General features: G+C 38.5%; 1 protein-coding gene across 2 annotated transcripts in view; it reads left to right on the top strand.

The window, feature by feature from the left end:
• Positions 1-9,912, top strand: part of CXADR (CXADR cell adhesion molecule) — a 74,685-nt gene extending 64,773 nt beyond the window's left edge. Inside the window, exons 8-9 of one of the 2 annotated variants that reach the window (XM_075335067.1) lie at positions 4,583-4,624; positions 6,072-9,912. In XM_075335067.1, coding sequence (XP_075191182.1) covers positions 4,583-4,624; positions 6,072-6,095 — 66 coding nt within the window. In that variant the 3' untranslated portion in view covers positions 6,096-9,912. The remainder of the gene's footprint in view (positions 1-4,582; positions 4,625-6,071) is intronic. The other variant, XM_075335068.1, reaches the window with a different exon arrangement.
• The last annotated feature ends 4,118 nt before the right edge of the window (positions 9,913-14,030 follow it).

The raw sequence follows: 14,030 nt of genomic DNA, 5'->3' as shown, positions 1-14,030 counted from the left end.
AGATGGTTTAATTAAAAATGCCAGCTCAAGACTTATTTTTTTTAAGTCATCACTGAGCCCCAGATCCTGAAAAACGTTTTTTTGTGGGTTTTTTTTTAACAAATTTCAGAATTTTTTTTTTACCACTTTAATAAAAGTAAAACTATACAAGTTGGGTATCTACAAACTCATCCCGACCTGGGGAATCAGAATGCCAGATCAGTTTTACCATATAGTGAACATGGTAAATAAAAATAATTTAAAAAAAATTGCAATTTTTGTTTTCTTTGCGGTTTCACAGCACTTGCAAATTTTCTGTGGCGGAATGAATGGTGTCATTCAAAAGCACAACTCAAAAAAAAGAAGCCCTCATATGGCAATATTGATGGAAAAAATAATAAGTTATGACTCTTTGGAAAAAGGGGAAGAAAAAACGAAAAACAGAAAATCACCTGGAGTTGAAGGGGTTAAGTCAGTGCTCCTCTTTACAAGTACAGGCGCTTCCTTCATCCTTTTACAGGGATTATAAACTTCATCTCTGACATTGAGGGATGTTTTATGGGCCCAGTCATGTGATGTCATCGCCTGTGATATACAGCCCCCGCCATGGATAAGCTCATAACTAGTCAGTCCTCGTTAATGGATTACTAGCTCCATCATTTGTTTCTTAGAAAAACAATCCTTTAAGGATAATCAATGGATAGACTTAAAGAAAAAAAAGACACCCCTTCGTTGTACTTTTCTTAAATGGCACCCACAGCATGCAAATACAATATAGAGCATAAGTGACATAATCTGACAATGGAGGGAGAATAATGATAGCATCAAACAGCAAATAGATGCTATACAGTGAATGAGCACTTGTGCCTTAATAATGGCATTTATCATGCAAATGACAGGTAGGGTCAGCTTGGTGGGCACATATCATACAGTGTGTATGTAATAGTTCCATAGTGTATGCTAATAAAGCCCTTGGCAAGCCAGTCAGGCACTGTGATGTGCTTTCTGTAAAACGGATGTGAACAGAGACTTTAGGAGAGAGAACTTTTTTCCCATTGGCTATCTAAGCTGTATGGCTACCTTTTTGTGAAGGGATTCTTCAGAGATAAAATTAATATCTGTATGATTAGTATCTTATCTCAGCACCCCTGATATCTCTTATTGCATCAGGAGCACAGCAGTGTGAGCAGCCTCTTCTTAAATCAGCATTCTTTGTACCTCCAGTATTAGATCAGAGATGGGGAGGATAGCAGTGTAAGCAGCCTTTTCTTACCTCAGCACTCCTGTTATCTCTAGTGTTAGATTAAATAGAAAAGGTGGAGAGCAATGTGAGCAGCCCTTTTTACCTTGGCACCCTTGATGTCTTCAGTATTAGATTCAATACAGGGTAGACAGCAGTATGAGGAGCCTCTTCTTCCCTCAGCGCCCTGGTTATCTTCAGAATTAATCAGATACAGAGTGAACAGCAGTGTTGGCAGCATCATCTTACCTCAGCACCCTTGATATCTTCAGTATTAACTCCAATACAGGGTGAGCAGCCTCTTCTTACCTCAGCATTCCTGGTATCTCCACTGTTAGATTAAATAGATAAGGTTGGCAGCAATGTGAACAACCATCTCCTTCCTCAGCACCCTTGCTATTTTCAGTGTTAGATTCAATACAGGGTGGACAGACCCTTTTTACCTCCGCACCCTTGATATCTTCAATATTTGATCCGATACAGGGTGGACAACCTCTTCTTACTTCAGCACTCCTGGTATCTCAAGTGTTAGATTATATAGAGTGGACAACGATGTGAACAGCCACCTCTTACCTCAGCACCCTTGCTATCTTCAGTGTTAGATCCAATGCAAGGTAGACAGCAGTGTGAGCAGCCTCTTCTTACCTTAGCACTCCTGGTATCTCAAGTCTTAGATTAAATAGGGTGGACATCAATGTGAACTGCTGCCTCTTACCTCTGCTCCCTTGCTATCTTCAGTGTTAGATCCAATGCAGGGTGGACAGCAGTGTAAGCAGCCTCTTCTTACCCCAGTACCCCTGGTATCTACAATATTAGATGATATTGACAGGGTCTGTTGGGAGCACAGTAGGGGAGGGTAGGTGCAGAGCTTCTTACTGCCCAAATGGACTTCTTTCCTATTAACCCCCCCCTCCTCCCCCATCCAATATATTTCTCTCCAGGCTATATGTTAGGGATACTTTTCTGATCACTAAGCCCAAGCTATCCTGGGAACCGTGCTCTGGAACGCCATAACTGGGCTCTGTATTGCTTGGAGTTCATTCATGGAGACTGCCAGACAAAGCCGAGCGCTGTACTTCCTCAGGTTGTCCCACCTCTTGTACACGAGCCATTGGCCTGGGGAACAAGTTTTCTGACGCGATGAACTATGGCATGAATGAATGCATTGAATTCCGTTTCGATCTTTCTGTTGGCCTCTATGTACATATCGCAGTCACATCTGATATTTATAGAGGAACCTTTTAGTTTCAGGCTATTGTAGGAGTAAACAGCTGATAGCTTATCGCCATAGATTAGTTATATTTGTTTAGTGACTGGTAACAAGTGACCTGCGCTGACATCCGGGCAGCAGCACAAGCGCTCGGTATACTGTAGAAGTAATGACTGTTTTATATACAGCAGCCCAGTGGAGTATATAGGTAAAAGTCAGTATATGGCGCCATATAAATGCTTTCCTTGAAAACTGCTCATATTAGGAGTTCTCGGATGATGGAGCATTGGATCAAAGACTAGACTATGAATCACTTAGGTTTCATTGTGACATAAACATGTTGCTGCCATCTAGTGAACTTAAAGGGGTACTCCTAGTAAGTGATGGCATATCTTATTGATTACTTTGATGGCAAAATTCTGGTAGGTTAACATATTTGTGACCAGGAACCTGCTGCATCCTCGGAATTAACAGAAAACTTAAAGGAGCAATCCGGCCCCGCTTACTTCTTCTGGAGGTAAGCGTGACCATTACCACACATCTACAGCGACATCCCGACCTGATGTACATGAGGGCTGAAGACCTCTGTAGTAGTGAGGTCTCCACCCCCTGATGCAAGAGTAGGCCCAGATTACTTTACCTGTGAGATCACTTTACTTTTGTGCAAATTTTTCTGACATTTGTGATTTCTTGGACATGTCCTATTCTAAGAATGTCTTGTGTTCTTCCGATAAGAATATTAAAGGGATTGTCCATTACTAGGACATCCTCCGTCTATTCCCATTTGTTTCCCCCAGTTAAAATAAGAACCTGTACTCTCCATTTCAGCGCTGTTGGTTCTGGATTCACGTGACATTGTAACATCGTGCGAGTCCTGCGTCCAATCACCTCTGGCTTCCATCTCCCTGTTTTCGGACCAATTGAGTTAATCAAGACTCTATGGCTACCAGTGGCTTCCTGTTGATTGCAAGGCGTAGCTAGAGAAGTCACCACTGATTGAACGCAGGGCTCCTGTGATGTCACATGAGCCCCGAACCACGATTACGGACAGCGTTGGAACCGCGTCAGAACGGAATGTGAGTACAGGGTCTTTAATTTTAAATGGGAGAAACACAAGGCATTATCCTAGTAGTGGACGACCCCTTTAAAGCTGTTTTGCAAGATTATTCCCAACCACAGGACAAATTTATGATTGTTAGAGTTCTGACAGCCCTCCTACCGATCCCTAGAATGGTGCTATAGGGACTGCTGGAGTACCTCTACACTCACTCATATGGCTTATGGTGGCGTTAGTGCACGTGTATGATTACCGCTTCCATAGTGAGCAGTAGTGCTATCACTCCAGTCACATAGGCCCCCCACACTGGTCATACATCTACCACATTGTCTGGCTAGGTCAAAGATTTTGGAGGGAAAACCATATAAGTCCTTAGTGATCAGCCCAAATTTTCTTCATGGGGTTAAAGCATCTAAGGTGTTTAATTGGTCATGGTCGGTGAAAACACTGATAGTTACTGATGAAGCAGGGTGTCGGCTATAGTGTACAGCCGACAGCTGCAGTGTGCTCACTCATTGAGGGAGGCTACTAACTTATATCTCAGGTCCGTTTTTAAGTCATGTTGATCATCAAGGCTAAATAGGAAGCTTATTAAAGGGGTTGTCCACTACTAGGCCAACCCTTTCTCAATTCACGTTCCCCACCCCCCCTATTAAAATATAAAAGCTTATACTCTCCTCCGGTGGTGTAGTGGTTCCATCCGTGTAAGGGCTCACATTCTCAAGGGTCATGTGAGGTTGTGACTCATACGAGCCCCATGACTATTCACCGCCTGCTTTGGTCTCCCCGCCTCTGGACAAATTAATCAACAGGAAGTGAGCACTGCAGCTGCCACTACCTTCCTGTTGATTGCTCCTGTGTCTGAAGGCGGAAAGAGAGAAACACTGTAATTGGTCACAGGGCTCCTATGAGCGTCCTTGACATCGCTGGAACCGCTCTACCACTGGAGGTGAGTATTGGCTTTTTTTAAATTTCTATTTTAATAAGAGGAAATGTGGTTTCGGAAGGTGTTTTCCTAGTAGTCTGCAACCCCATTGATCCTGAAGATGAACTACTTGGAGATTCTGTTGACCTGTTCTGTTCTCATTTCTTTCAGACTGTGTCGTTAAGGAGTTCTTGTGTGGATTTAGATTCCCAGGTAGAAAAATGCCCTCATCACTTGGCCTGAATAATATCCATTGTGTGTGTATATGGGGGAAGAAAAAAAAAATCAATGTTTTTGGTGCTATTAGGGTATGTGTGCACGCTGAGTTTTTGTTGCTTTGGTGCAGATATTTTCTGCATCTAAAATGCACTTTATGGCAGAAAAACATGAAAAAATGCATGCGCTTCTTGGGGGGAATTTTTTTTTTTTGGGGGGGAGGGGGTGTTTTTGAGCCATGTTTTTTTAATGGTGTAAGTGCTAAAAAAAAAAAAAAAAAAAAGGAAAAAATGCACCCCAACAATTGACATGCTGCAGATTTTTTTTTTTCTGCACCCAGAACTGCAAGAAAAAAAATAAGCAACGTGCGCACAGCACTTCAGAAGCCTCATACACTTTGCTGGCATAAGGAGCAACATGCAGATTTGTGCCACAAACTGCACCAAACAAACGCATCAAAAACTGCACCGTGCGCATCGGGCATTAATCAACACGAGGTCTTCATGACCATAGCGTGCCTGACAGAAAACTGAACTAATCTCAATAATGCAGTCTCAAAGATAATGATTAATCTCTGCATAGAAGTCAAGTTTCCATTTTGTCATGTACAGTTGTGCTCAAAAGTTTACATACCCCGGCAGATTTTTTGCTTTCTTGGCCTTTTTTCAGAGAATGACTAACAAAAAAATCTTTTTTCCACTCATGGTTAGTGGTTGGGTGAAGCCATTTATTGTCAAACTGTGTTTTTTTAAATCATAGTGACAACCAAAAACATCCAAATGACCCTGATACAAAATTCACATACCCTGGGGATTATGACCTGATAACACGCACAGACGTTGACACAAATTGGTTTGAATGGCTAATAAAGGTAACATCCTCACCTGTGACCTGTTTTCTTGCAATCAGTGTGTGCATAAAACCTGAGTGAGTTTCTGGGATCCAGACAGACTATTGCATCTTTCATCCAGCCACTGACGTTTCTGGATTGTGAGACATGGGGAGAGCAAAAGAATTGTCAACAAATCTACGGGAAAAGATAGTTGAACTGTATAAAACAGGAAAGGGATACACAATCTTCCAGGTGTAAACTTTTGAGCAAAACTGTACACTAATGATCCCCATTCTTTGATCAAAATGGTAAATTAAAATATTCATATTTATATTCTGTATGTAATCAGGAGTGCTAGATACACAAGTTGCACACTAATTCTTGGAATAATTAATCATATCCATTGCATGTCAGGAATATGGAGCAGCTTTTATCGGACGTTGTCCCATTTTATTTTTTTATTTTTAAGCCACAACTGGAGCAGTGTCTATGCTCTGGGGACAGGGACTATGCCTGTTAGTAAATCATTCCCTCGCATTCATCTAATATGTGGGGAAAATGTGTTTTGCATGCCGCCACCTAATGTCATCCATTTTGTCTCCTTCATTCAAGTATCATGGCTTAACCGTGGTGTAGAGCGGACCCTCACCTCCAGTATGAGCAGCGACTGGGACATGACGCACTTTTATGTACATTAAGGTTTACTCCACACACAGACTTGTCTCCTGCCCGGCCGGAGGAGCCCTAAAAATCAATGAAGGAATAATGACTGCCACAGAGACCACTACAAAACTACAGTTTGGGGGAAGTTCTGCCCCATCATTGTCCTATAGATATTTCACAGAGACCGGATACATCAAGCATAACCCAACAGTTGACCGCTCTCCGCATCCGAAACGTGTGATCTGTTTTATTTATAATTATTTTTTTTTTGTTTTTTTTCGGATCTATAAGTGTCATTGACTCTCTTGCTTCAGGATGATAATTTCCAATCTTAAAAACGGAACAAAAAAAGCATGAAAAACGCATGTAAACTTTCATTTTTTTTTTTTATGGATCTTAGTGGGTAAAAAAAAGGCCAATGGAAAAAAATGACATCCTGTAGTCTGTAAAAAAAAAAAAATGCAGAGCAGATCAAAAAACACAAGGAAAAAAAATCTGCAATATGTGCATTACATTTTAGAAATGTTATTAATATTGTTGAAGGTATAAAATGTTCATTTTTTTTTTTGTATATGTGTGTGACGAAGGAGCCTTTAGAAAAGGGGTTAGCAGTTTTTACTTTAAAAAAACCATATTGATTCCATAAAATAAGGAGTGAAATGTCTGCATTTTTGTGTATGGCCGCAAAACGCTATTTTCACCCCCCCTTCCCCCTCCGGTGATTTGTGAAAAACAAATGGTCACTTGTGACCCTAAGGGCAGATTTTGGTTGTGCGCACACTGCAGTTTTGTTTCCCCAGCAAAAACCCCTCTCTTGGCAGAAAAACGCATAAAAAAAAAACCACGTGGTTATGCCGCGTTTTGGTGCATTTTTGTCCCTGCATTTGTGTTTTGTTTTTTTTTTTTTATAACATTGTCAATGACAAAATGCAGGGAAAAACGCAGAAAAGAAATGACATGCTGCTTCTTTTTTTGGCAACCAAAACTGGAGGCAAAAAAGAAGCAACGTGCGCACAGCCTTTTTTGTTTCTCATAGACTTTGCTGGGGAAGGTCATACATGCAGTTTAGGGCCACAAACTGCACCCAAAACTGCACTAAAAAAAGCAGCGGGCGCACAAGGCCTTAGACGGCAATGTCTGGATTGATGGTGGGTCTTCTCACCTGAACGTACAGCCTATGAATCTGTAAGGTCTGGTAAGGCTAGGTTCACATTTCTGTTAAAATGTATCAGTCACAATCCGCGGCTATGGTAAACAACGGTATCCGTTTAGCGGATTCCGTTGGGTCCCATAGACTTCTATTAGTGGCGGATTGCAACTGATGACCTTGCGTTGCATCCGCTGCGCTGCGGTCAGTCGTTTTTTGACTGACCGCCGGGCGGGAGCAACGCAGAATGTAATGTTTTTTTCTGGCCGTCAAAATTAACGTGCCGCGCAGGAATCCGTCGCCATCCGTCAAGCTTGCAATGTATGTCTATGGTGCTGGATTCCATCGTAATCCGTCTTACGACGGAATCCAGTGCTGGATTCCATCATGCTCTACTGAGCATGCCCAGCATGTTTGGCACACCAACTGGGCTGTCCCAAACACAAACTGATCATGACTGATCCGTCAAAAAACAGACGCATAGTGGATGTAACGGACGCGACGGATCAGTTTTTTCACAGAATTCCTGTGAAAGGAATCCTGTGAAAAACACATCCGTTGCGTCAGTTGACATCTAAAAAAACAACTGATCTGTTGCCGACGGACCTGACTGATTTAAAACAACGGAAATGTGAACCTATCCCTAAGGGTAAAGCACAAGTAGTCTGATCGTTGCCTCCATATACAGTTTATCAAATATGGTATTGTGAACATTGTCTTAATGAAAACCTTCGTAGGAACCACGATACTGGGGAAAATGTATGAAAAATGCCTAAAATGCAGCCAATCACAGCAGTTTTCATTTTACCACAGCAGATAAGGGAATGAAAGCTGAAGTCTGATTGGTTGCTATGGGCAACACAGCCAGTTTTGATAAATGAGGCCTGTTCTGTTTGGTTATTTTTGCTAATTTACTATCACAATTCTATCTAATAACTGTGAATTAACTATTTATATCCCTTCATAGTTTTCCTCCTAATACCCATCATTAGGGTACGGTTCCACTTGCGTATATCTTCTGATGCAAGAGCATCAGGAGCGATATGCTAATGACCCTCTGTTGCAAGCGTCGGCTGAGGGTCATGTGACTGTGATGTGATCTTGTGATTGGGTTACAGCTGCGGAGAAGAGGGAGGGAGCACTTTCTCCCCATCTCCTCCGCTGCCCGTCTCTGTGGGCATCGCACTGCAGTCGCATAACATGTGAGTGCAGCGCGATGTTTCACACGCTCCCATAGACTTCTATGGGGGTGCGTGATCCGAGACTCGCCACCAAACGCAGCATTCTGCTATGGCATGTGAACTCAATTGCAGATGGACACTGCCCCATAGGTTTGTACTGTGGTGCAAGTGCAATCCGATATTTTATCAGATCGCACTCGTCCGAGCAAACCGCAAGTGGACCTGAACCCTAAATGTATTTCTTGGGGAGCTGGGAGAGGAGTTTTGTCATGAGCTGCTGTAAAGTTAATTTTAAATATGGAGCCTCATTTATTAAAAATCGTTGCTAGGGACAATAAAGGCCATTAAAGTTGTTTTTATTTTTTAAACTGATGTGGTTGCTAAGGGTAACAATTTTTTTTTTCTTTTAATAAATCTTCCTACGTTGGCGGTCATCAAAAATAGTCCTTTATTACGGCCCTGCATCTAGATTATGAAATTAATAATTCTGAATGATCAGATGGCGCTGTAAAGTAAACCAGCCGTCAATCAGAAAACTAAAATGTCTATGTCTGACGCTACCGTCATCAAAGAGTCTGTTTATCTCTGGACTATTAGATGACAGATTCAGGAATTATGTATTCTGTGAACAATTGTATGTAACATGTTGTTTTTATTTCCATGAATTTATCTGTTATGAATGGTGCCTTTTTTAGATATATGAACAAATTTACATTACGTTTATACTGAAGAGCGCTGGGACAATTATTACCAAAAACAATGATGTTTTGGTGGAGAAAAGCGAACTGAAGTGACTCTGACCGCTCCTGTATACTGAAAGGTGTCATGGTGCCTCAGATAGATGGCACACCAGCAAAAAGAAATGCTCCTTTTGGAGCAGGGACTGGATGTAGTCCTTCTCTGCATACGGAGTGGATTGTTAGTGACCTTTAGATGGCTGCCATTTCTTACAGCCGTATGAACAAGTCTATATTTTTGCTGCTTTTGATCAGTTGTTTTTTTTTACCTTCTAATAACTCAGACTCTACGTAAAGAAAAAAAAAAACCACTTGTGCCTATTATATATGCTGTCATGAGCTACTCGTGTGTACTTTATCCAGATTATCCATGGTATCTTCCATTTGCTTACTCTGTCCCCTTCCCACCCCAAAAAAGGAAAAAACAAAACACGTGGATTGAATAATTATTGAAATTATGAATGTACAGGTGGCCCTTTTTATTTGACCCCACCCGCCCCTCACATGGAAGGATGCTCCTCACACAGAATTTGGAAAGAAAAGAAAGTATCATCTTAAAATGCATCTCCGCCTTATATCAAATGGTGCTTCCATACGATTCCCCAGCGGTGATGTGCTTTTCCTTACCATATGTTTTCTTTCATCTTAATATTTCCGGAGATGACTGGCAGGAGGTGACAGACTTTGGAGCTGGGAATAAAATTTATATGATTTTGTGATACTCAGATGTGTGTTTTTATGCTATATGTGGTCCACAAGTACTTGTAATATGTCTTGGGCTGCGCGCACATCAGCGGTATTCTGCCGCAATGCCGGATCCGTCAGAAATGCGGTACAGTTCAAGATAGCGGAATCGCGGCAAGATAAGGTCATATGAAGCCGTGGTCGCATGTGACCTTATCTTGCCGCGATTCCATTTTAACCGTATTGAACTGTACCGCGTTTCTGACCCGGTATTGCGGCAGAATACCGCTAATCTGAAGCCCGCCTTACTAATACGTTGTCATCTGGTTTTGACTGTAAAAATTGGTGTCCTTTTCAAAAGGTGTTGTCTCAAGTTCATAAATTGGTAAACGCAAGTGAAAACAAATAATTTTGAACTTTACCCCTTATTAAAAATAGTCTTTGTTTTCCCGCAATGGAGGGATTTAAAATTTTTAGATATTACAGCTAGCCTGGCCGGATAAGTAGGTAAGCAGCACGGCACACACACTTGCTCTATGCTTCACAGCCTGCACAGAAGCTGACTGAATCTACCACCCTGGTCAGCTTCTCTGTACTTCTCCAATGCTGTGAAAGCAGATTGGGAGAGCAAAGTTTGGGCCATTGGCGCGTCCCCAGCAAAGCAGGAAGATGGGAGCAATGGGCTCTTAAAGCTTTGTATTGAGAAAGCTCCCCTTTAACAACAGTTGAGGGGGGTACACTGAAGGCACCATTTTCCTTTTACAGTCATATGAATAAGTTTGGGCACCCCTATTAATGTTAACCTTTTTTCTTTATAACAATTTGGGTTTTTGCAACAGCTATTTCAGTTTCATATATCTAATAACTGATGGACTGAGTAATATTTCTGGATTGAAATGAGGTTTATTGTACTAACAGAAAAAGTGCAATCTGCATTTAAACAAAATTTGACCGGTACAAAAGTATGGGCACCTCAACATAAAAGTGACATTAATATTTTGTAGATCCTCCTTTTGCAAAAATAACAGCCTCTAGTCGCTTCCTGTAGCTTTTAATGACTTCCTGGATGAAGTTATATTTGACCATTTCTGTTTACAAAACAATTCCAGTTCAGTTAAGTTTGATGGTAGCCGAGCATGGACAGCCCGCTTCAAATCATCCCACAGATATTCAATGATATTCAGGTCTGGGGACTGGGATTGGCATTCCAGAACATTGTAATTGTTCTTCTGCATGAATGCCTGAGTAGATTTGGAGCGGTGTTTTGGATCATTGTCTTGCTGAAATATCCATCCCCTGCGTAACTTCAACTTCGTCACTGATTCTTGCACATTATTGTCAAGAATCTGCTGATACTGAGTTGAATCCATGCGACCGTCAACTTTAACAAGATTCCCGGTGCTGGCATTGGCCACACAGCCCCCAAGCATGATGGAACCTCCACCAAATTTTACTGTGGGTAGGAAGTGCTTTTCTTAGAATGCCGTGTTTTTTTGCCTCCATGCATAACGCCTTTTTGTATGACCAAACAACTCAATCTTTGTTTCATCAGTCCACAGGATCTTCTTACAAAATGTAACTGGCTTGTCCAAATGTGCCATTGCATACCTCAGGCGACTCTGTGTGTGGCGTGCTTGCAGAAACTGCTTCTGTCGCATCACTCTCCCATACAGCTTCTCCTTGTGCAAAGTGCGCTGTATTGTTGACCGATGCACATTGACACCATCTGCAGCAAGATGATGCTGCAGGTCTTTGGAGGTGGTCTGTGGATTGTCCTTGACTGTTCTCACCATTCTTCTCTGCCTTTCTGATATTTTTCTTGGCCTGCCACTTCTGGGCTTAAAAAGAACTGTACCTGTGTTATTCTATTTCCTTACTATGTTCCTCACAGTGGAAACTGACAGTTTAAATCTCTGGGACAACTTTTTGTATCATTCCCCTGAACAACTATGTTGAATAATCTTTGTTTTCAGATCATTTGAGAGTTGTTTTGAGGAGCCCATGATGCTACTCTTCATAGGAGATTCAAATAGGACAATAACTTGCAAGTGGCCACCTTAAATACCTTTTCTCATGATTGGATACACCTGCCTATGAAGTTTAAAGCTCAGTGAGGTTACAAAACCAATTTAGTGCTTTAGTAAGTCAGCAAAAAGTAGTTAGGAGTGTTCAAATCAAGAAATTGATAAGGGTGCCCATACCCTTCAAAGTTTGTTTAAATGCGGATTGCACATTTTCTGTTAGTGCAATAAACGTCATTTCAATCCAGAAATATTACTCAGTCCATCAGTTATTAGATATAGGAAACTGAAATAGCTGTTGCAAAAACCCAAAGTGTTATAAAGAAAAAAGGTTAACATTAATAGGGGTGCCCAAACTTCATCATATGACTGTACTTCCACATCTTCCATTGAGGGGCAGCTATTTTACTTATATATTTCTTATTTCATACTTGATGAGTTCTTTTATATATATATATATATTTATATATATATATATATATATTTATATATATATATATATATATTTATATATATATATATTTATATATATATATATTTATATATATATATATATTTATATATATATATATTTATATATATATATATATTTATATATATATATATATTTATATATATATATATTTATATATATATATATTTATATATATATATATATTTATATATATATATATATTTATATATATATATATATTTATATATATATATATATTTATATATATATATATATTTATATATATATTTATATATATATATATATTTATATATATATTTATATATATATATATATTTATATATATATATATATTTATATATATATATATATTTATATATATATATATATTTATATATATATATATATTTATATATATATATATATTTATATATATATATATATTTATATATATATATATATTTATATATATATATATATTTATATATATATATATATTTATATATATATATATATTTATATATATATATATATTTATATATATATATATATTTATATATATATATATATTTATATATATATATATATTTATATATATATATATATTTATATATATATATATATTTATATATATATATATATTTATATATATATATATATTTATATATATATATATATTTATATATATATATATATTTATATATATATATATATTTATATATATATATATATTTATATATATATATATATTTATATATATATATATATTTATATATATATATATATTTATATATATATATATATTTATATATATATATATATTTATATATATATATATATTTATATATATATATATATTTATATATATATATATATTTATATATATATATATATTTATATATATATATATATTTATATATATATATATATTTATATATATATATATATTTATATATATATATATATTTATATATATATATATATTTATATATATATATATATTTATATATATATATATATTTATATATATATATATATTTATATATATATAATGTGCAGAGCCAATAACTCTATTGGAGAAAAAGTATAATCTATTATGCAGAATATTACTAATAGGGGTTTGTGAGAACTTACTCCAACTTATGAGTGCTGTCATTTATCCACGATCCACTGGGCACACAATTCTTTCAGAAATCCCTATACTAGAAAAAGAAATAAGAATTATTCTTACCGTTAATTCGGTTTCTAGGACCTTCCACGACAGCATAGGAGGTTGTCGCTCCATGCCCTAATTGGGACAGGAAGTACAAGAGAGGTTAAAAGGACCCTCCCACCTCCCATAGCCAGTGTCTTACAAAGAACCCATAGCATATGAGAAGTGCCACACATCCAGGAACATCGAGGATAAGGGAGGGAATTACCTGCTGTCGTGGAAGGTCCTAGAAACCGAATTAACGGTAAGAATAATTCTTATTTTTCTAGTCCCTTCCACGACAGCATAGGAGGAATACCAACGAATTGATACCTAGGGGGGGACCACAGCCTGCAGGACCTTCCTGCCAAAAGCCAAATCCCTGTTGGAATCCAGATCCAAACGATAATGCTTTGTGAAAGTATGGAGGGAAGACCATGTAGCCGCCTCGCAGATCTGCTCAGGAGAAGCCCCTGCCCGTGCAGCCTAGGA

The sequence above is a fragment of the Anomaloglossus baeobatrachus genome, chromosome 2 (genome assembly GCF_048569485.1).
Source record: "Anomaloglossus baeobatrachus isolate aAnoBae1 chromosome 2, aAnoBae1.hap1, whole genome shotgun sequence".
In the NCBI taxonomy this organism is placed as follows: Eukaryota; Metazoa; Chordata; class Amphibia; order Anura; family Aromobatidae; genus Anomaloglossus; species Anomaloglossus baeobatrachus.
The sequence above is the reverse complement of the archived record's forward strand: the minus strand, read 5'-3'. Positions and strand labels throughout refer to the sequence as shown.